Source organism: Platalea leucorodia (assembly GCF_965183815.1).
Source record: "Platalea leucorodia genome assembly, chromosome: Z".
NCBI lineage: Eukaryota > Metazoa > Chordata > Aves > Pelecaniformes > Threskiornithidae > Platalea > Platalea leucorodia.
In genome coordinates, this window is record NC_138858.1 from 38,741,865 (window position 1) to 38,763,874 (window position 22,010).

The following is a 22,010-nucleotide window of genomic DNA, read 5'->3' on the forward strand; positions in this document are numbered from 1 at the left end:
TAGCAAGGTGAATGTCAGTCTATTCTCCCAGGTAAAAAGCAACAGGATGAGAGGAAACGGCCTCAAGTTGCACCAGGGCAGGTTTAGGTTGGATATTAGGAAAAATTTCTTCACTGAAAGGGTAGTCAGGCACTGGAACATGCTGCCCAGGGAAGTGGTTGAGTGACCATCCCTGGAGGTATTTAAAAGATGGGTAGACATGATGCCTGAGGACATGGTTTAGTGGTGGACTTGGCAGTGATAGGTTTACAGTTGGACTTGATGATCTCAAGGGTCTTTTCCAACCTAAATGATTCTATTCTATGATTCTCATCTATGGTGAGCAGCACAAGTTTCCTTATCTGAGATGCATCTATTCCTTTGCTTCAACAAGAAAATTCTATCATTTTTGTTTTGAGAGAGCATTAGAAAACCATCTTTTCTACTGCATGAGCAAAAATAAATTTCACTATGACCCTTTCAAGAATTTTTATTCCATCTAGCAGAATTAAGGTTAAAAAGCAGGAATGGGGAGGCAGAAGTTAAAACTCTAAAAGATAATTTTCTTGCAGGAAGTCCATGGTTCTGCAGCAGTTTTCTTTTAAATCACATCAAATTTTAAAACGATGGTCAAAACACGGGGGAGCAACATCTACAGTGATGTTTCCCAGTTACTTGAACAGCAGGAGATGAGACCCTGAACTGAACAGTGTACTGCTGTAAGTATACTCATGAAAGTCCAAGACTCTAGAAGACTAATACTGTTTAAAAGAAAGGTAAAATACACAAGGTTTGTCTAGAATATATCCTTTATTATTTGCAGTCTGTGTGAATTTTAATACATGATTGAATTTCTACATCATTTTATCTGTTTAAGCACATCCTGGTCTTTTCCAACAATCCAGTTAATTGCACCTTTATTATGTACAGTCAGTATTTATGAAATATTGCATATGCATCTATGAACTTAGAAAAAGAACATGCATGGGAAATTGTTACCACAAAATGGATTAAAAAAAAAGATAGGTAAAGCAGTCTATCCCCTTTTAGTGTGTTATGGCTTTGCACCAAGTATCAGATGTCAAAACAAACAGTTTAAGATGCTTCTTGTTAAAGGCACTTACTGTTCTTCAAATACACTTTCAAATTTAGTTCTATCTCTGAGATCATACTTTCATAACACAGCAGAACAGTCCAAAAAGGCAGCATTAATAAAAGGGAAAAAAGGGGTTTTATGTTAAAATATGAAAATACTAAGAATTAACACAAACTTTCAGGATTGGGTCCTTATAAAACAGGCAACAGCATTCAGGCAACAGTGATTTCTTTTCTTAGTAGCTAACAAAATAATATCCCCAAAAATGAACTCTTCCAGTTCCAGCGTATAGATATGTCTAAGTTGAGTAGCGTACCCTCTAACACCATCCCCAATAAAAATACAGCTTTTCAAGACTAACTACTGCTCCACTTTGGCTGTGAAGGAAGAAACCTCAAAAGAGGTTTGCACATACTAGCAAGCCTACAATTCTGTGTCTCTGTATCTGGATGGCTGTCCGTAATACCCCTTCTTAGAGTGGTCTGATAGCTGCCGACGGTACTCCTCCTCCTCCTCTGCATCGCTGCCGTAACTGCCACGGTTCTCTAGGTAAGGTCTAACAGGAGGTTTCTGGGGCTCTGGAGGTCTGGAGCTAACACAGCAAGAGAGGGAAAGAAAGAGAGAGAGACAGTGTTTACTTCCATTGTGAAAAGTTGAAAAATAATTACACTTAGTATTGGCTTTATGGCCATGTACAACCTAGAAAGGCATATGGAGCAAATGAAACCCCTTCTAGCCCATAAACGATTGCATGGCCATGGTAAGCCTATCTGGAAAGGCATCTTATTTCCATCAAGTTGGACCCTGATGTTCAGATTTGACCTACTAAACCTACCTGGAAGAATGCCAAATTATTAAACATCCCCGCACACACACACACATCAAGAATTTTACAGTACTTTATTCCCTGAGCAGAGAGGTTTTCAGCCATTGCTGCTACCCCAACTGACATTTTCCTCAGTTATTTTTGCACCAGATTCTTTCTATGCCCGCTTCTTCTTTTGCACCCCCGGTTTCCTGTCTCAAAGTCTAAAGACTTCTTATGCAACATTTCTTAAACTGATAGCCTTCTCTCCTCACTCAAGGCTCTCATTAGGGCTCTTATCCTTAAATGTAGGCAGAAATAACCCACACGTTTGCTTTTTTATACACTGTGGTGCTACCCGTTTAATGTGACGCTAAGCACATATATAGCAATAAAATCTGCCAAGGAAGGGCATTTCCTCAGTTTCAAAAGCCATGATTTTTGCAATCGCACACTGTACAAAACCAAGATGTTATCCTCCTTCCATATTGTCCCAGTGCTTAAACACTTCCTCTAGGCCAATCATTAATATTCTTGTGAAAAGGCAAAAGCACCGATTTCTGTATGTAAGCAAATGCTCTGCATATGCAGTTAAAGATTACTTTTCACTGCTTCTAAAAAGCTTCCAAGGCTATAAAAAAAAAAAAGTATGCTTTTCTGAACCCTCCAAGAAAAGCTGAAAATAATCACTTCATGTTTTCTATTTTTGCATTTTAGATTATATACCATGACATCAAAGGATTTGATTCACTAGAAAAAAAAGTCCCATTTCTATTGGCTATTACTAAGAGGAAAGAAAAACTTAGAAGTCCTGCAGAGCAGAAAACAAAATCCATCATACAGTGTGTTAGCTCTTGCATAGGTGACTAGTCAAGTCATAGAAATACGCAGTGTGTAGGGTAAGATGACACAATGGTCAACCAGTCCAGAACTCACTGAATTTTAATGAAAGACTACTACTTTTATGAGACTTGATGGGTGACCTCAGGCAAGTTTCATCCTCATTTTCCCTACCCACACAATACATCTGTAACTGAATAAGCATTTAAGTAATTAAGTGCTATTAAGTAATTAAAACAGCAATTATTTGTTAGCATAGACCAACAGTCATCAAGTATCTAACACAGGAAGAATGGACATCAGAAGACATGAATGCAGAAAAGCTTCTGAGTAATACTGATTGGGACAAAAAACTAGCTCTGCAAATATTTCAGCAAAAGAATATAGTGTTTCTTCCTAGGTAACTCAAATACTATGAATGAACTAAAAGAAAAAAATATCCTGAAAAACAAAAACAGTTCACTGAAATTTTGCCCCACCTTTACAGTAATCTTTGAGGCACAAGAACAAAGTGATATACCAAGGCAGGATTATTTGTGTGAATAAAAACTGACAAAATCTGTTTTTCTCCTGCTGGTGAAGTAAACAATCAAGACAGAATGCTTCAAACTGCATACACCATACCTCATAGGCTGGGGCCAGTTCTGTTCTGACTTCTGTGTTTTAACAGGGACAGCATAAATATCCGGGTGCTTCTGGGCTATTTCGAGCTTTAAAAGAAAGTAGGAGAAAATAACTGTTCTTTTTAAGTCTATCCATTAGGGATCCTAGACTGCAGATCTAGCGGGTCACAGCTACGTCTGAAACAATTAAAGCACAAATTGATAACTGATCTTATTCATATTCCTACAACTATATAATATTTTGCTAGAGTAGTAATTCAAAGTGCACATGAAAACAACGGATTACCAAAAGCAACAGGATTATTAGAAGTCAGCTTTCTATAGTTACAATAGAAAGCCTTAAAATATGTCCTCTTTTTACATCCAAATCCACACAACGGTATGTCCGTATGTGTGGTTTCCCAGACTTCTCCCTCCAGAAGCAACACAATGCAAAGGCATGATTTTCATTTTCAGGATGCAGGCTGTTCTATATACCAGAAACCACAGCAGGGGGAGAATGCGTCTCTTCATACCCTGGCATTCTGCGCCTCCTGTAGCTCTTGCATTCTTTGCATCCTTGCCTTATGATCCATCTCCTCAAATATTTTTACTTTCCTCAATACAGATTTTGGAGTATTTTCTTGTTCACTTCCTTCCTCTTCCAACTTTGCCTCCTCCTCTTCCTCCTCTGCAGCTGGGACTGCTGGCTGAGAGTTTCTCAGGATGGGACGCCCAAAGGCAGGTTTCGCAGAAACAGGTGGTGGTGCTGCTTTAGCTGATACAGTTGAAGGCTCACTGCTGACAGCAACATTACTTGATTTGGAGTCATAGTTTTTGGGGAAGTCATACAGATCCTCTTTGTTTTGTAACTTTCCCTGTAAGTATAAAACACACAAACAAAGTTTACATCAGCAACTTCATAATTTTAATTCTACATGAAGGCTTTAATCTGAAATTAATCATTTTGCCTATCTATTTAACAGTGTCAATCTTCATCCAAAGTAATACTTGAAAGGTATTTGAACTGCTGCAACATTTTGGCCATACGCTCATACACTACACATCAACCTACAGAAGACTAGCACATTTAGACTTGTTTGTCCTGTTTGTTAAGGATTAACAGAACTACAACATGTGTTAGGGGGCAGCACAGAGAAAGCTGACCTCCCAAATGATTTGTCAGTAGTATCTAATGTAGAGTATCACTATCAGTAGTTCAGAAGTGCACAGCACCCAAGTCTGTTTTCTATTCCATCTTTATTTTCCTTACACACGCCCTACTCTGCCCAATCTCCATTGTCAAGGCATACTTGAATATATTTTGAATACATGCAGTATGTTGAGAGCACCCGTCCTCATGAAGAAAGGACTTCGGGGTCAAGGCAAGTCAGGAATTGCTAAAATAGAATTTGGTGTCCAAACATCGTCATTTTTTTTCCCTGCATCACTCCTGAGCAAGGTTTGAATAAACAGTTAACATCGATTTCTAGTGATGGAGACTGATTTCAGAGGTGGTTTGGTTTTGTGCTTCACAATAATGGCCATCAGATAGGCTTTTCCTGATGATTAGCCTCGATCTGTTCTTGCTGAGCTGAAGAAGTGCCTTTCAATTTGTTAGCAGACACAAAAAGTTTCTTATTCCATATAAAGATCACACATATTTGAAGAGAACTGTTATCCTTCAAGTTTTCTCTCTGCTTCATCCTGCAACACCTTCAATCATTCCTTCTCTCCACGCTTACAATGTTTTCTAGTCTCTGATCATTCCTATTGCTCTTCCTAATGTGCCACCCTGGAGAGTTCTCCAGAAAGAGGAACTTTGTATTCAGATTTCTTTCTGCAAGTTTACCTTAGGTGGTTCAGGCTTGAATGCTGGAGGGGGACTCGGTTCTCTAACGATCTCCCTGCTACCGGCTTTTCTCAACTGAGCTCTTGGTTCTGGACTAAATTTTTTTAAACTCTGTGAAAGAAAAGAAGAGATAAAATCACTGCAGTATCCAGTAATTCAATAATTTTTTGTCTCTCAAGTTTACTATTTTGGGAACAGTAACCAGGAGTCAAATGACTGTCAGCAACCTGACCACAATCACTGCAGATGTAATTGCAAAGTTCAGGGTGATGAGACATCATCAGGAAACCTACAGAGTTAGGCAGAAAAGCAAAACTGTTATTATTTTTGCTCTACACAGTGTAGCTCTAAAACACTATCAGAGGTAAGAATAAAGTCGCAGTTCAAAAACCTCTCATTTTTAAGCCATACATACAGGGCTTTCAGAAAGTCCAAAGGACAGTCTTGTTGAAAATCCAATCTTCTCACCTCCTCATGATGCACAGGTTCAGAGGACCGGCTAACAGATGAAATCCTTGGTTCATCCAAGGGCTCATCAAGTTCATTGTCAGTGTATGCACCTCCTTCTCCATCTGTATCCTCTAGGTCACTGATCAGCCGACTGTCACAACTCAAATAGTCAGCACCCATTGCAGTAAGGTAAGACATACGATCATCTGCATCATCTTCCATCCCATCCATCTAGAGAAAAGTCAGTATGAATTAAGGAACAAAGATTAAATATATAAGAATTACAGTCTAGTTAGGTCTCAACATCATGCCAAATATCTCCTTAAGAATGATTTTGAAGAGCCGAAAGAAACTCTAATTCAGAATCATAAAGGAAAATCCTGTAAAAGTTTATCCCTCCTCACCACTCTCCCCTAGCCACAGCATTAGTGATGATAGCTCCAAAGTATAACAGAAAGAACAATAATAAGTAATCTTTTTGTTACCAAGACAGACATTTACTGACCAGTTGTCTAACCTATCCAGCCTTGGCAAACAAAATTTTGAACAAGTTTTTCCTGGCAAGAGATATCTCGAGACATCTGTATAGCTTAGTAAAGTATGGACTGACTGCTTACCTTTCCTTCTGATACCCATACTGCTTCTCCTTGCTGTTGCTGGATTGTATCTTTCAGACTACCATACCAGCTATCATTGGCTGAATTCAAATTGATAGTGGCTGTAAAATTTGAAGGAAAAAGTATATATACACAGCACATGCAATGTGATCCTTTATCCAGTTGTTGCTGTTCAACATTTTTTGTTTTAGTTACATGAGAATGATAAACAGCCATTTCATTTAGATCATTGACAGAAGCATGGTATTTTTATTTTATTATTTGTTCATTCCCCAAGCTTATTAAAGCACTTATCTTTCAATGACAGTACAGAAATTCACAATTTCTTGTGTATTAGAATTTGGCAGAACAAGGAACTTTGAAAAAAATTAAGGAAGGGATTGCTCATGACCGTATCTTCACACCCTTTTAGTTCCAGCCTGCATGAGGTAATATGCAGAGTAGTAAGTGGACGTCTCAAGACTCACACAGCCACATCCACTGCTCTCTTGGTAAGCAGGTTAGACACATATTCTTCCTTACCTGTAAAGAGGTGGGAACAAGTTTTCTTCAGTTTGTTTGCCTGCTCATAAAGTTTTCTTGAGCTCTTGTTAGATGTGGAACATAGCCTTTGTCTCATGGTTTTCACACCCTGCTTACTGTCTGGGTTAAAGAAGACCACAATTGGAAACCATTGGGTATAATTTAGCAGGTCCACTGCTTTAGGAGTCACATCCAACAGAGCATGTTTATCCTGTTAACAAGAAAGCCCAGTAAGTGTGCTGCTTGTGGGGAACAAGAGGAAGTGGTTGGAACATGGTATCCTAGGAAAGCCAGGATGTTTTTGCTCAAATAAGACCACAACTTCTTGGATTTTTTTCCCACAGTTATATCACATTCAGAAGCCACAGCAGGCAGCCTTTTTCTTTCAGCTCTGTTTTTCTGAAGAGCTTTTGCCTGAATTTCCACATTCTTATGTTAACTAACTTTCATGTTAAGTAAAATGCACTTATTCCACTCCTTTTTTTTTTTTTTTTTTTAAATAGGTAGTGAAAGTTAACTAGCTTTTCTCTCTACCTGCCCCTACAACAGCTTCTGCCACCACAACTATTCTGGGTGCTATCAGTGAGGTTTTATCTACACTTACTAGCTGAGGCAAATCTCATTTTTTTCATTTAATAAATTCCTTCTTAGCTACTTCTAGTGCAAAGATGAATGGTATTTTCAAACGTGTGCTTCAGTGGGGCCTGAGCTCTGAACAGACTTCTGTGTGATATTCTAGCCCCTCTGGCATCAATTTTACTGCACTCAGGGAAATACACTGTGGAGTACATTCTTTTTGCCTAAGTTTTTTAGGCTTCTTGATTACCACCTATTTACTTGGTCTCTAAAGAGTATTATAAAGAGTCAATGCAGACTCAGTAGATGCCACTTGGCTATCACAATCACTTCCTGTTCAGTTTAATAGTAGTAACTCTGACGCAATCTAAAATGTTAAGTTTCTATGACAGTAAGAGCAAGTAGACCTCTGCATGACAGTAAAGCCTCCATGGCAAATTCAGAACGCATATAGTAAAACACAGATGTCCCTCTGTTCACATTTAGAATGGACTAAGGAAGGAGAGTTTAATTTCTAGTATCAGGTTCACCGTCCCACTTGGATGACAGCTATCAAAGTTATAAAAATTGTTGTTGACCAATTTTAAGAGAGCCCTATCATTAAGCCAAGTCTGTTTATTGCAGAAATTGATGCAGTGAAGATTTGAGGACTCTGCAAGTTTTAGGAGCAAACAAATCAAACAACATGTCTTTGAATGCAAGCAATTTTCACAGAGAAATACTCTACCTGCTCAATGATTTGCCTCACAGTGTTCAAGCGCACTACCCCAGTTGACTTCTCTGAACCTGCGTCTCTGGGTTCTGTCTCTGCAAAGACAACATTTTAGCTTATCTAGAGTGGCTGGGCATCTGTGACTTAAGTTATCCATTCTCTCAGTTAAGGATGATAAGGAAGCTAGGACAACTTACTTGCTGTCTGATACAGGTGAGGCAAATCATTTGACAACTTCTCCATAGCGACATCTGCAATTGGGCCAAATATCACCACAGGTCTCTTAAAACCAGCTGAAAGAAAAATATTTGGACAAACGATAAGTCTGACAAGACTGGTTGTACATAAAAGTGGCACAGACAAGATCCTCAATTACTATGCAAGGTTATAAGTTGAAGATATTAAAAAATAAATTTTAAAAATTTTATTTCTCAAAAGTTTGTGCAACAGCATAACTCATTCAGAAAGCTATTTTTATCAGCTGAGAAAGCAAAAGAGATTGCTTTAATTTAACAGCTTCCTTCCTTAAATTTAACAGCTTTAATAGCTAGTGAAGATGTACTGAGAGGATTCTACATTCTGAGAACATGTTATGCTTATGTCAAAACAAGTGCAAACACAGTCCTCGTAAGTTAATGGGGGAATACCATTCTATTGCTTAGTCTTCATCTTGACATCTGGGAGCTCCTTTAAAATACTTTTTACCATTTATTTTGCTCCACAATACTGTTGTTTGAATACCCAGAAAATTAACTTGACTTGCTCAACGTCACTAGTAATATAGTCAGTTTAGAGTCACAGAGATGGACAACATCAGCCTTGATTACATTTGGACAATCTGTTGAAAATAGCTGTGTTTTATTTGCTCTCAAGGTAATGCTAAAGTGGTATTTATGAGCAAGCTAAAGATTGTGATTGATCTCAGGCATATGGATTGTATTTTCAGAGCTAGCCAAGGCAAAGCTGAGGAAACAAGAAAACCCTGCTTGTTTCTGCCTTTTTTCATTTTAAACCTTGAAATTGGTACATGTAATTTGAAGGCAAAGGAGAACAGCAGCAGTTTACAAACATAAAAAGCTTTTTTCCTGGAGTAGTTAGTAGCATCCAGAAATTTGCATTCTGAGAAAAATGTCATCCCTTCCTGTTGCTCAAATTTAACGTTGAACCCAAGTTGTCTGAAATCACTTACTTAGCTGACCAAACATTTGGACGCTAAACCAGCCAGCAATAAACGGGCAGCTGGCTCACAGCAGTCTCACTTACCCTCACGCAACTGAACTCGCTCATAAGCTGGGAATTTTGTGCTCACAGATACAATAGCTGTCAGATCTTCACGACTCTTCCTTAGATTCTTCTTCACTCCAGATCGCTGGCCACGTGTTCTCCAGAAGTCTGCCCTATCGCTTGAGCCATCTTTTGGGGCATTTTGAACACTGGCCATCTGCTCAGCTCTGACAGAGAAAGCACAGAATTCATTTGTACAGAACTACTCAAAGACGGCAAAGGCGCTTTCACTGAAGAACAATGGATTTTGAATTTGCAACAGGTAATTTGCCAGACAGCCAGCCATGAGTGGAGGAAAGAATAGAGAAGTCCAGGTTCTTTTGCCTTGGAACAAACACAGTGTCAGAACGATGCTCTGACTTGCCACAGCTACAAGATTGCTGGGCAGGAATGAGTCCTCAGGTCTTAAACTGATAACTGACACAAGCATACATAAAAGTATGCAACTGCAAAGAAGTGGTGAGAGAGTGCAACTCAGAACTGAAGGCCTAAGAAATTACTGTCACTATTCTCTTCTCCATTAGGCCTTATAAGTCACTATAGCATAGAAACAAAGGCTGGTTTGGTCAGATCAATTAACAGAGAGGACAGAATGTACTAACCAGGAAAGAGGCAGGGGAGTCACATAAAAAGCATATTTCAGGAACTTCTGTACCATGCAATTGTGAGCTTTTTTCCTCGATCTTAAAATCACAACCACACTCAAGAACTTAAAAGCTACAGTCTAAAAATACCTGATTTTTCTGCTGATGAATTTTAATACTTTTGCTCATTGTGCACATTTGAACATTTATTATTACCTCACATGAATTTTTACTAGGAAAGCATATTTAATCAAAAAACATTGTTGTGGTTCACTCAGTATTTCACACAAAAATAAGGACTACAGCTATCAAGAAATATTAGTCTTGGAATAAATTCTTGGAACATTTTCCATAAAGATATACAAAAGAAATTCAAGCACTGAAGTTCTTTTAAAAGATAAATCATCAAAGTATTCTTGCACACACAGTCATGAGCTTCCTAAGGTGTAGGGATTTTTTTGCTGGGTTGTTTTTTCTTTTTGTTTTGAATTTGATTTGGCTGGGGACAGAGCAGGGAGAGCAAGAAGAAGGGGGGGGAGGGAGGCAAAAAAAGCAAAAATAGGACCCTCCAACCATTTTCTAGAAGAGGAACTGAAGCAGCTAGTGGTCAAAGCTTGGTTGATTGCTGAGACAGGAGCTCTAGGTCTGTGTTACAAATACCTCATCTAGTATGTAGGTAACACCATCTCTCCTCACATAATGCCATGGTTCTGAACTCTACAATTTTACAGGCACAATTTTTGTGAAAGTAAAGACAAAACAATTTATTCATTCTTGTAAGGGTGGAAAAAAAGAAAGACATGGGAAGCAAAAATCATTTGGGGGGGGAGGGAGGGGGAATCTTACTTCTAACAATGGATAGGAAAACAGGATGCCACCTTACCTGCTCTTATTTGGAATGAGGCCCTTTTCCAGTTCATTTCCAATTCTCACGGCCAGCCAGTTTCCCAGTTTGCCATCATACAGTGTATCAACTACTCTAAAGATCTCCCCTCTTGTGAATGCTAGGCTCTGTGGTGACTCTTTTTCACACTCAAAGTGGCTCCTGATGAAGAATGAATCTCCTCTGCCACAGGCCATGATGTCTCTGTAGACTAAAACAGGAACTCCCCTTTAGTTTCTTTCAAGTGTAAAAAAATACAAAGATTAAGCTGCCATTCTAGAGAATAGTTTTGAAATTCTTCCCCTCCACTCAAAAAGATGCAAAAAAACAGTCTCTGCATCCATTGCTCTACACACACATTATCAAGAGTGTTCTATACTTGTACACACAGAGCCCTTACAGCTCTGGGGGAAAGAGGTACTTGCACCTTCCCAAAGCAAAATGCAGCTACGGTACTTCGATATGACAGCAGGCTGTGTCTTCAACAGGAAAGCAAGAGGCTTGTGCTCCTTAATTGTTCATCAATAAAACTGTCCATTTGCTGCTATCTGACTGAATCCCTTTTGACTGCAAAGGCACAGCAGAAAAAGAATGCTAACAACAGATCTTGGCCAGCTGCTACAGACAGAAAAACAGAAGGAACAAGCAGTACATTGCCACTCTTTAGGACTAAGAAGAGATGCTATTTGCCAATAATAAAAGAGATGGAGAAGTGCTCTAAAAAACACATCACACATGCGCATCTGTATGACCCTCGTGGTATGGAATACAGCTGTCTTCTAAATTACTGAAAAGGAGGGTAACTAAAATGCTATCAAGAATAAGCACAAGAGACATTATTTGTGGTTTCACTGACAAAACAGAGCTTAAAAGCTTCATGGATATACACACATTTTGTTCAAAGCACCTACCTTCATATTTACTTTGAGCCAAAATTGTCACTGTTTCACCTTTGGGAATTTCTAAGAGATACAAAACAGCATCTTCCCGAACAATGCCTCTGAAGTCTTGAGTGTTTACCTGTGTACCAAAAAAAAAACCCAAAAACCAAAAAACCCTAATCAACACCTGAAAAATCAACAATAAAAGGAATAACCAAAGATTTTTGTTTCCTTTAAAGAAAAATCTTAAAATATCCTCTTCTCTTACTATGCCTTTTTTTTTTTTTTTAACATCAATATGGATGTCTGTTGCCAAAAGGAATATTTTAATCCAGCCATTAACAGTAATCTTTCTGAAGTAACAAGGTCCTGGGTGTGCACTGCTGGAGTGTTTTTTCTACTTTAACAGGCTCCAAAAGGGTTTGAAAATCTAGGCTATCACAAGAGAAAAGAGGCAGAAAATTACATCAGCCTCCTGTTCAAATTTTCAGAAAAAAAGGAGAATGTAAGAGGACAAAATGGCATAGATGATATAATTCAGAAACTGGAAAAATAAATCACTGTTACCCAAGGAAACTGGAGAAAGATGAAAGAAGAAAAATATGCTGGCCTCAATTTTTTCCCCCTCCAAGACTAGGAAGAAGCATTGTACAGAAAATTTATACTCCCATCTCGGGGCATTTCTTGATTAGTATTTCTCCTACCTACCCTTTCCACAGAATCTTAAACAAACTAAAGCTTGACAATTCTCCTTCAAAAACTCATTTCAGTAAGATCCCTCCACCACACATACAAACTTGCAAAGCAATAACTTGACTTCCTAAGATCATAATTTCTTTCATATTTCCACTAAGAAGCAAACCAAAAACTACAAAAGTGATTTGTGTTTCAGGGATACATACTTATACTCATACCTTAAGAATCTGATCTCCTTCCTGCAGTCCCTCCTGATCAGCTGAGGTGCCTTCTTGAATTCCAGCAATAAATATCCCTACATCATTTCCACCAGCCAGTCGTAGACCCACGCTGTCCCCTTTCTTGAATCTCACCATTTTCGTATTAGGACTAAAAGATTTACAGGCAGAAAAAGGACATAAGGCCAGATGTTAGGCATATGACAATAACAGGTTGTCAAGAGAAAAAAATTGCAAGCCTTTCAACAAAATCATATTAATAATATTTTTAGCCCCTTTCTTTCACTATATAGGCTATATTTACCCAGGTAACTTTTCTGTGAGGGAAGGAAGCAAAGAATTCGCATTTTTCAGAGTGGAAGCTGAACTAGGAAGAGCGAGTAAGTGGCATACACAGACTTGACAGAGCAGGAAAACAACTCCCTGTTCTTGAAGTCCCAAAGTAATTCCCTACCTACTGGATCGTCTCTCAAGATGAGCAGCTGGGTTTTTTGTGAAAACATCCTGAGTTACAAATAATCACCCTCATTGTTTTTTTCCTTTATATACTTGAGAACTGTCATATGAACTAAATTTATACCTATGTTCTATGCAGTTTAACATGGTGGGTAGACAGAAGTCTTCAAGTTTTCTTGTAATGAAAAATATTTCCAATACTGCTATGTTAACAATCAGTCCTTTCATATTGCAGTGGGAGAGGCTACCGCACTAGGTTCAGCTTTTTTGCTGTCAGAAAAGCTGTATGCCTGAGTGACCTTCTAATACAGAGGACAGTATTTATCTGTCAGCCTTTCTCAGTAATACTCTAAGCCTGCATTATAAATTCCCCTTCATCAAAATAATCACTTGATTAATTTGCACATCAATGACAACATATGCAGGGTCCAACCCAGAAAAGATCCGAGAAGAGAATCCATTTGAGAAAATACTCCAAGCTACAGAATGTCTTCAATCCTTATCTTTAGGCTTCTCCTTACAATCTCAGCGCTCCTCTCCCTTCAATTTCTGTATTTGGAAACTCTCAAAAGAAAACATGTAAGTTGATTTCCTATTAATACAGTTTGCAACTTTTAGTATCTTAATTGTTAACAGATCAACAGCACCAGGTTCCATTTGACCACTTATAAAAATCATAAAAAAACCAAACCAAACCAAAACAAAAAACCCCAGAAATAAACTTTGGAAGCAATATTTTGTTAATTTCTAAGCAGAGACTAGAACTGCAATATGGATTGCACAGGCTTGGATTTGAAGAAAAGACCCAAATTTCTGTACAGAAGTTTCCAGCTTGTACAGAAACACACATATGTTTGGCCTTGTCTTGCAACAAGCTTGTTTACAAATTAAGTAGAGGACATTTTCTTTGTATCTTAATATTATAGGGAAGGGGAGGGTTGTCTTTTGGGTACATGTAAAATAACAGAAGTGTAAAATACATTTCCATAGAATTGTACAGGTTAGAATGGCCCTCTGCTCAAAGCATATTGTTCAGGGCCTTGACTGGTTACGTTTTTGAGTATCTCTGGCGGTGGAGATACCACAACCTACAGGGAAAGCTGTTTCAGTGGTTAACCGCCCTCATAATAAAAAGTTTTCTTCTTCGTATCAAGTCAGAATTTCCTATGTTCCAGCTTGTGTCCCTTACTCTCCATCCTACTACTGTACCCCTCTGAGAAGAGTATGGCTCTATTTTCTCTAAACCCACTATCCATTAGGTTGTTGCAGACAGCAATAAGATGTCCCTTCAGTCCTCTCCTCCAGGCTTAACAAACCCAGTTTTCTCGATCTTTTCTCATAGGTCATATGCTGCAGCCACCTACTCCCTACACTCACTCCAGTGTGTCAATGTCGTTATTGTCCTGGGGAGACCCAAAATGGACATAGTACTCCAAATACTATCTCAAAGTGCCAAATAGAGCAGAACTAAAATATAAAAATATACCATTGCATGCCCATGCAAGCGTAGAAGCACAGGGTGTTCTATACCTTCCACGGAGAAGGCAAGTCTATACCTTCCAGGCAGATACTTCTAAAACTAAGTTTAACTCAAATATGGTCAGTTAGAAGCCATGTCATCTCTTCTTGACATTAAGCTATAAAGTGAGTATCACTCCAAATGGGCAAAACCCCCAGAAACCCATGCAACCAAGAACGAGGTACAGGTTACTGGAAGAACACTGAGTGCAAAAGAACACAGCAAGTGCAGCCTTACCCATAGATTGCTTCATCTTCAGGGCTGGGTTTAAGAATCGTTCTTGTAACTGCTTTTGGTTGAGACACTGCATGTAAAAGCCAACAGAAGTTACTGAGCTATTAAAAAAGTTGTAAATGGCAGCAATTTTTAGCTATCAGATAGCAATCAAACCCCTCCATGCCAAAGACTAATACAGATTTAAATGTCAAGTATCTTTGACTAGAATTGATTTACTTCCCTTTTTTTTTAATTCTTGAAAAAGAACAAAAAGGTCAAGGGAGGGATACACAACTCTTTCAGGCAAGCCAGATCAGACTTCAGGAATAGCTTCATTTGGCTGTTTAGGGCAATAGGCTACAGTAGATGCTCTAGGAGAGTACTTGCTTTTTGAGGTGGTAATTCTAATAAGCAACTGCCTTGAAATAATCTCAAGTGTTTCTTCTCTCTCTGCACCACAAAGCAAAGACAGACCTCTTCTCTGTGTGTCAGGATGGGGTTGACATGAAGAGTATACTAGATATGTCAACGTGATTGGGGAAGTAGACATTCTGTGGTCAGGGAAAAACAGTCAACCAAAAACTTAAAACGCTGACCTGCTGCGTCATCTTGGTACTTCAGCTCTTTGTTTGTGTCTACAACTGTAACAGCAGGAGTAGCAATGTCACCAGTCGATTTGAATGGTGTAGGCATTGCTCCCATCCTGGACATCCTACTGGATGGATCATCTTTTGCGCTAAAAGAAAGAAAAAGAAAAAAAAAATATAGGTAAGAATGCCATGTATTTTCAGAGTTTCTTTGACAAGCATTAGGAAAAGGGACTAGAAAAAAAACCACATTTCTTACTTTGGTTTCTCTTTCAGCTTTTCATTGGATGAATGTGAATCTAGATCAGAATGATGTAATCTGTCATCTTGAGGGGAGAATGATCTGTTTGACTCTATTTCAGAAATGTCTGTAAAGAGAGCAGCAAATCAAGAAATGCAGGATTTGTTTAAATTATCTGCACATCTGATCACCACATTTACTTACAAAGCTTTCACATGTAAGATATGCTGAACCTTTAAGCCTACTCCTGTTCTGAGCTGGATTTGACCAGGGTTCAAAAAGTGCTGTATGCCTTTTAATACTTCCACTCCCCTATCCCCTGGAAAGTATTTCAGGAAGGTTTCACACAACCTTTAGGAAACACACTCACATCGCACAACTACTTTGAGCATTCCATGGACTCATTAACTAGTGTTTGCAGCCTTTTATTTGAGGTCTCATGGAGGTTCCCAAACAGAAGACCACCTTCCCAATAACAGTCCTCACATCATTGCTTTTCAGTAACAAAAAGAGCAGCCCTCAGACTTGAACCGCATCTCAGCCTTCACAGTAAAACCTACAAAAAGTTGCACCCAGTATTCTGACATCAGAGAAACAAATATCTTGCACTAAATAATGTAACATCCTGCTCCCCCAAACATCCCAAGTCCTTCTCAAAGCAAGATTATGTTGACAGATATAGCTCATACACTGTGAAAGATCATTTGTACAGAATAGATGCTGGAAATAGAAACCCGTTGTCCAGGAGGACTTGATTTCCTCTTGTCCTGACATTTTTCCCTCCCATTGAATGCTGCCATGAATGTCAATGCCCTCAGAAGGAGAGACCAGTCCAATCCACTTGTTTTTAAAACAGAAGTCTTTTATTAAAGCAACTGACTTGCTTGTTCCGGTAAGTAAGATTGATTTTGCCAGACCAACACTGCTTCTTCTATGTCTGCCCCTGCCCAAAATGTAATTATATGATTACTACAAAATTCTTCTTTCACCTAAAGGAAGCGGGTTTGATGCTTAATTGGCTATTACTTAAATTTGTTTGTGTTTGGTTATGTGTTTGTTTTTTTTTTTTTTTTTTTAAAAAAGAACCTAGTACCACTCCAACACAGCAAAACACTATAAGCTCCATTCTGTCCCTGCACAGAGTCCAGAACTTTTTATCCACATTAAACCTCACCATCCATTTCTGAGTCACTGTCGTTCAATGAAGGAATGTTGAGCAGTGTCTGCTTTCTGTCCCTGAGGACAACCAGCTGGAGCTTCCCCCGTGACTTTTCAATCAATTTTCGGGCATCAGCTAAAGACATGTTTTCTGTCACTGTACCATTGATCTGGACATAAAAAGGCAAAAATAACACTACGAGTAAACAAACAAGTCCATATTGTGCTCAAGTTAAACTTGATGATAACATAACTTACTCCAGAGTAATCACTATAACAACTGCATGCTAAACTGCTAGCAGTATAACCAGAACAGACCTTGAGAATGATATCCCCTTCATGAAGGTTGCCATCTTTTGTTGCTAGGCCAGTACGGGTCATTTCTTTTATGAAGATCTGACTTCCAAGCCGGAGACCATATTCTGGAATCAGGGAAATAATCCACTGTAGCTTAGAAGATGAGTGAGGATGCATTTTTTTAAAACTACACAGTGTACATGCAACATACCCCATTACACCACGAGAAAAGAAAATAAAAAAAAATGCAGACCTAGCAAACCCACTTACCCCTAGGCTAACTCTCCTATTTCTGTGCTGTCACCACAGAAAAAACAAACAGCAGTCAAAAACCAATCACAAATGGATGATTAGTCTGCACTTTCGATAGCAGAACAATGCCTTTGTTCTGGAGGTGCTTATTGACATGCTGGACTAGATTCTCTCTCTGTATCATATTTTGCGTGGTGTAGAGGGGGAAAAGGGTCAAATAGCGCTAACAGAAGAGCTGTTTTTTTAATGACTTGCTGCATGCTGACCCTGTCCTGTTTGTAGCCCAGTAAGTGTCTCAGTTGTTTCAGGGAAAGGATTCCCCCTCCCCCACCCCCTTTTTCCCTTTGATCCAGGTTACTTGGATCAGTATATTTACTACTTAAAAAGAACAGCAACACTCTTAAAACACACACATCCTAGAACAACGGAAAAGAAAAGAAAGTTATCTGCTTTAAACAATCACCACACTTGAGCAAGTCTGCAGAGTATCCATATGAATGGCAGAAATTACTGCAAAAATACTAGCTACATATAAAACTTAACAAAGACACCTTAAATTTCTTCTTATTTGTGTACCTATCTGCATTATCTTTACAAGTGGAAACATTACATGCAAGGGAAGAAGAGGAAAGAGGGAAAGAGATCCTTGCCAGAGTCAAGGAAAAAACGAGGTTAGATCCTGCATACAAAGCTTACCTGAGCAGAAAATTCTTACAAATTGCAACAGGGCAGATTAGAAAAAAACAACAACCCACAAAACCCCCAGAAAGAAATCACCACCACCACCACCCCCAAAAAAAAACAAACAGGAGAGAATGCACAACAATCTCAGATACACTTTACAGCCCAAGAGTCTTTATTTCACAGCACAGGAAAGATCCAGCTTTTGGCTTTCATTTACACACTCCAATACTCAGCAAGGAAAGGCTGTTTCAGCTGTTGCTATTTCAGTATTCTTTAACTACATTCTGAAGTATTCAGAACCAAACAATCCTTGGAACTACTTTAATGACACTGAAGGGAAGGAGTAGGTGCATTATTAAAGGCAGAGTCTACTCTTCACCCTCTGTAGCTGACCCTTTGCAGATGTGGCAAGTGTAATCTGAATCACGATCAGATCCACATTTCCCACCAGCACCAGAAGAACAGGGCAGAGAAAATGGAAAACCAAAGGACACAGTGGCTTGAAAAGACTGAAATGATGTGGGTGAACAGTTCTTTGTTCAAAGGTAAAGTTCAAGGTGCTGGGGAAAAAAGCACCCCAAACCAGCCAGGAAGAACGAAAGAACAACTTAAGTGATCAGTTAGAAATCTCAACATTTAACCTGTAAAAGCAGAGAATATTAAGCTCTTCTCCTTCCCCCACCAAAATAAGATGCTGTATTAAAAGTCAATTCCTCTCCTCCCCTACCATACCTACCTTCATTATGTCTGCCCTTTGTTAAGAGAACACTGATGGGTCCATTCTGATCCTGCGGTCCTAGGTACTCATGTTGATGGTGTATGTCAGGCGAAGGACTTCGGGAACGAAGCCTGTCCCGACTTTGACTCCTCGCTTCCCTCCCATATCTATGATCAGGTTGAGATCCATGACTATAAATGGGTGGGCTGTAGTCTCCTCTGTAGTCCCGTTCATAGACACCATCCCTGTCGATGCTCCTTCCCCTGCTCCGATCTCTTCTATAGTCTCGATCCAAGCTCCTGTCAACACTCCTACCACGACTTCGATCATTGCTGTAGCTGCATTCCCTGTCACGGTCTCTGCTTCGGTTACGTCCTCTGTCTTGCTCATCTCTATAACTCTGGTCCAGGCTGTTTCCCCAGCTTTGGCTGCGCCCATCATTACCGCTATGCCAGCTTCTGTCGCTATAGCCACTTCGAGCACTTTTGCCATCAAATTCTGCATGGTCATCCATTACATCTAAAGCTCTGTCCTCATAGTCAAGGGAGGGGCTTCTTTTCAACCCAGCAGCCTGCACTTTCCTTGGTCTTTTCACTACCTGTTCAGTGCAATACAAAACAAACAAACAAAAACCCCTCCAATGGTCAGAATGTGAACTTCAACAGATGAATATTCTTCACACTTTCAAATGGGGGGGGGGGGGGGCGGAGAGAGAACAGTAAATTAGACTATTTAGATATGCAGAAGAAATACTTACTAACTGAGAGGGTAAAGAACAGGAGAATTCAAAAAAAAAAAATCTGATCAGCAACCACATTCTTTTACCTCTGCAAGAGTATGAGTAATGAATACTTCTTTTCTTTTTCTAGATGACTTCTAAAAAAAAAAATGTGACAAGCCCCCAAAAGACAGAATTGTAGATGCCAATCTGGACAGCAAATTCTTGGACAAGGTCTGTGTATGGAAGACATCATTTGCCTCACATAACTTTCATTTTTTTCCAACTACCACTCATTATTCAGTAAAACTAAAGATTGAGGACGTACATTTTATTCCCAGCTTTTCAACAGGGTAACTTTGTGACACTGTTGTTTAATTTCCATTTGTTTCACTTGTAGAAACTATGTCTTTGCTTTGTTTTACTTACTTTGTACATTCTATTGGGCAAAGGCTTGCTTTGCTTTATGCATTTATAGTACACTTCATAGACGAAAACAAAAATCTTGACTGGTTACACAGGTACGTACCACTGCAGAGTGAATACAATTGTGATTTACTTACAATGGTGGCCACTTTTCCACTTTTTCTAAGCTGTTGGACTGCAAAAGAATGCGGAACATTTTCCATTGGGGTCCCGTTAACTATGACCACACGGTCATTTTCTCTGAAGAGGATGGGAGGGAAAAAAAAAAGAGAAAAAAAGGATTTAAGAGGAGTCTTCATGAAAACACTGGAACAAAATTTCTTTTTTTTTTTTTTCAGGGGGAATTTATAGATTTCATTTATGTTAACAGGGAGTTTTGCTTAAAAACTGTGTTATACAAATGCTACAATTCCTGAATACTAAAAGAAGCTTTCAGTATGTTTAAAAATTAGACTTTGGGTAGCGGTGCATATCTTTGTACACATACTACGTCCAGCTTAAGTATCTGCCCATAGCGTCAAAGAGGATTTTGTTTTTTAAAGAATATTTGTGATGAGTACTAAGACTTTTATTCTTTTTTCCAGTTCTTTCAGAACTCCTAGTCTTTCACACGTAGCGCTACATTTTTTTCACACCAACATAAGAATTTCAAGAGAGCTTTAAATTGCTGCAGCCATAGCAGTATTCAGACAAATCTTGACAAGTACCACTCTAGTATACTTTTCTGAAAGACTGGTATTCAGGTCCCATCTACTCTGAAAAAAGATGACTGGGCGGGGCGGGGGGGTAAAAACCAAACTACAATACACAAGAAGTCCTCCCTGCCCTAAAACATGGGCCAAAAGAGATTACTAACTTGTCTATTCAGACCTCCTGCATGTCAAATAGACCATTAAGACCTAACTCAGCCAACCACCCAGGAGGCAGCCCCGTAACACATAATTAATTAAAAAACCTTCCAGAAAGGCATTTCAGTGCAAAATGTGCAGGAGATTTTAAAAAAAAAAAAAAAAAAAAAAAAAATCTACCACTCCTTGTATTAGTTTATTCTGGTGACTACTTGGTTACTAGCCTTACAGTAAGAGCATTAGCTCAACCAGTTACTGGTTACCATGCCATTTTCTGCTAGGTAAAATAAATCTTCAGTATCCATTATTCTCTCTTCACTGTAATCAAGTCACATCACAATCTTCTTTTTAAATAAGAAAATTACATACTTTAAGCCTCTCTTTGTAAGGCACTTTCTCTAACTCCTGAATGATTTTTGTGCCTCTTTTCATACCCTTCCAATTCCTTTTACTGAATGAGTATGCCAGAACAGCACGCTATATTTTGGTATCAGTTTCATCTGGGCTTTATGTGAGAGTTAAAATAGCTCTCTTCACAGTCCATACATTCAAAGATGGTATCAAACTTCACTTTGCAACACTACCTTGAGAGCTTCTATCTATTTATGCTCACTCCACCCTAAAAAGGATTGCAGGATTGTAATTCTCCCAGACGCTGAAGGTTAGGCCTATATTCCTTGGTTTGTTGGAGGAATGACTTTGCATTCCATTTTCTTCAGAACCTGTTTTGTCTGAATGCGTCCAAATTGCTTGGTATTGCCTTGTCATCATCAATTTCCCCAGGATCTTACATAATTTGTGGACATGATTTTATTCCCAAATCACAGGCAATTATGGAACAGGATGGATGATAGTGGTGTTGTGCAGGGATCACTGCTATAAAAAAAAAGGTTTTGTATGCTTATGTTGAGAACGGTTTGTTACCTGCTTCACAATAATCCTTTTATCCAGTCCTTCAATAACTACTTCCATGTCAGCCTTCTCACTACCTCACCAAAAATGTTTGGCAAAATCGCCAGAATCTACTCTTTTGAATTATTATTATGGCACAACTTGGCATTCTTCCAATTTTCTAGTCCTTAACAGGTATTCCATGTCAAAGGATGAAAAACTGATCAGCAGTGGGTTAGAAACTGTTTATCTCAGTCTACAGATTTAAAATTACTTGTCCATGACAGATGTTGCCTCACCCAGGATGATGTTACCCGGAAGACTACAGAAACACTTTATTTCAATATTTCTTTATTTCAAATATAAAATAGATATTTAGCAAACACTTTTGTTTCTCTTCCT

The 22,010-nt window shown here is 38.9% G+C and overlaps 1 protein-coding gene across 2 annotated transcripts in view; it reads right to left on the bottom strand.

Annotated features, from left to right (window-relative positions):
• Positions 1–797: 797 nt before the first annotated feature.
• Positions 798–22,010, bottom strand: part of TJP2 (tight junction protein 2) — a 68,875-nt gene continuing 47,662 nt past the window's right edge. For both annotated transcript variants that reach the window (XM_082336166.1, XM_082336167.1), the window contains exons 5-24: positions 20,007–20,109; positions 18,744–19,323; positions 17,093–17,196; positions 16,791–16,944; positions 15,635–15,743; positions 15,385–15,524; positions 14,810–14,876; positions 12,598–12,748; positions 11,714–11,822; positions 10,803–11,013; positions 9,315–9,502; positions 8,249–8,344; positions 8,067–8,146; positions 6,764–6,974; positions 6,242–6,342; positions 5,643–5,855; positions 5,175–5,285; positions 3,859–4,200; positions 3,345–3,430; positions 798–1,667 (exon numbers count right to left, since the gene is read on the bottom strand). In XM_082336166.1, coding sequence (XP_082192292.1) covers positions 1,499–1,667; positions 3,345–3,430; positions 3,859–4,200; positions 5,175–5,285; positions 5,643–5,855; positions 6,242–6,342; positions 6,764–6,974; positions 8,067–8,146; positions 8,249–8,344; positions 9,315–9,502; positions 10,803–11,013; positions 11,714–11,822; positions 12,598–12,748; positions 14,810–14,876; positions 15,385–15,524; positions 15,635–15,743; positions 16,791–16,944; positions 17,093–17,196; positions 18,744–19,323; positions 20,007–20,109 — 3,325 coding nt within the window. In that variant the 3' untranslated portion in view covers positions 798–1,498. The remainder of the gene's footprint in view (positions 1,668–3,344; positions 3,431–3,858; positions 4,201–5,174; positions 5,286–5,642; positions 5,856–6,241; positions 6,343–6,763; positions 6,975–8,066; positions 8,147–8,248; positions 8,345–9,314; positions 9,503–10,802; positions 11,014–11,713; positions 11,823–12,597; positions 12,749–14,809; positions 14,877–15,384; positions 15,525–15,634; positions 15,744–16,790; positions 16,945–17,092; positions 17,197–18,743; positions 19,324–20,006; positions 20,110–22,010) is intronic.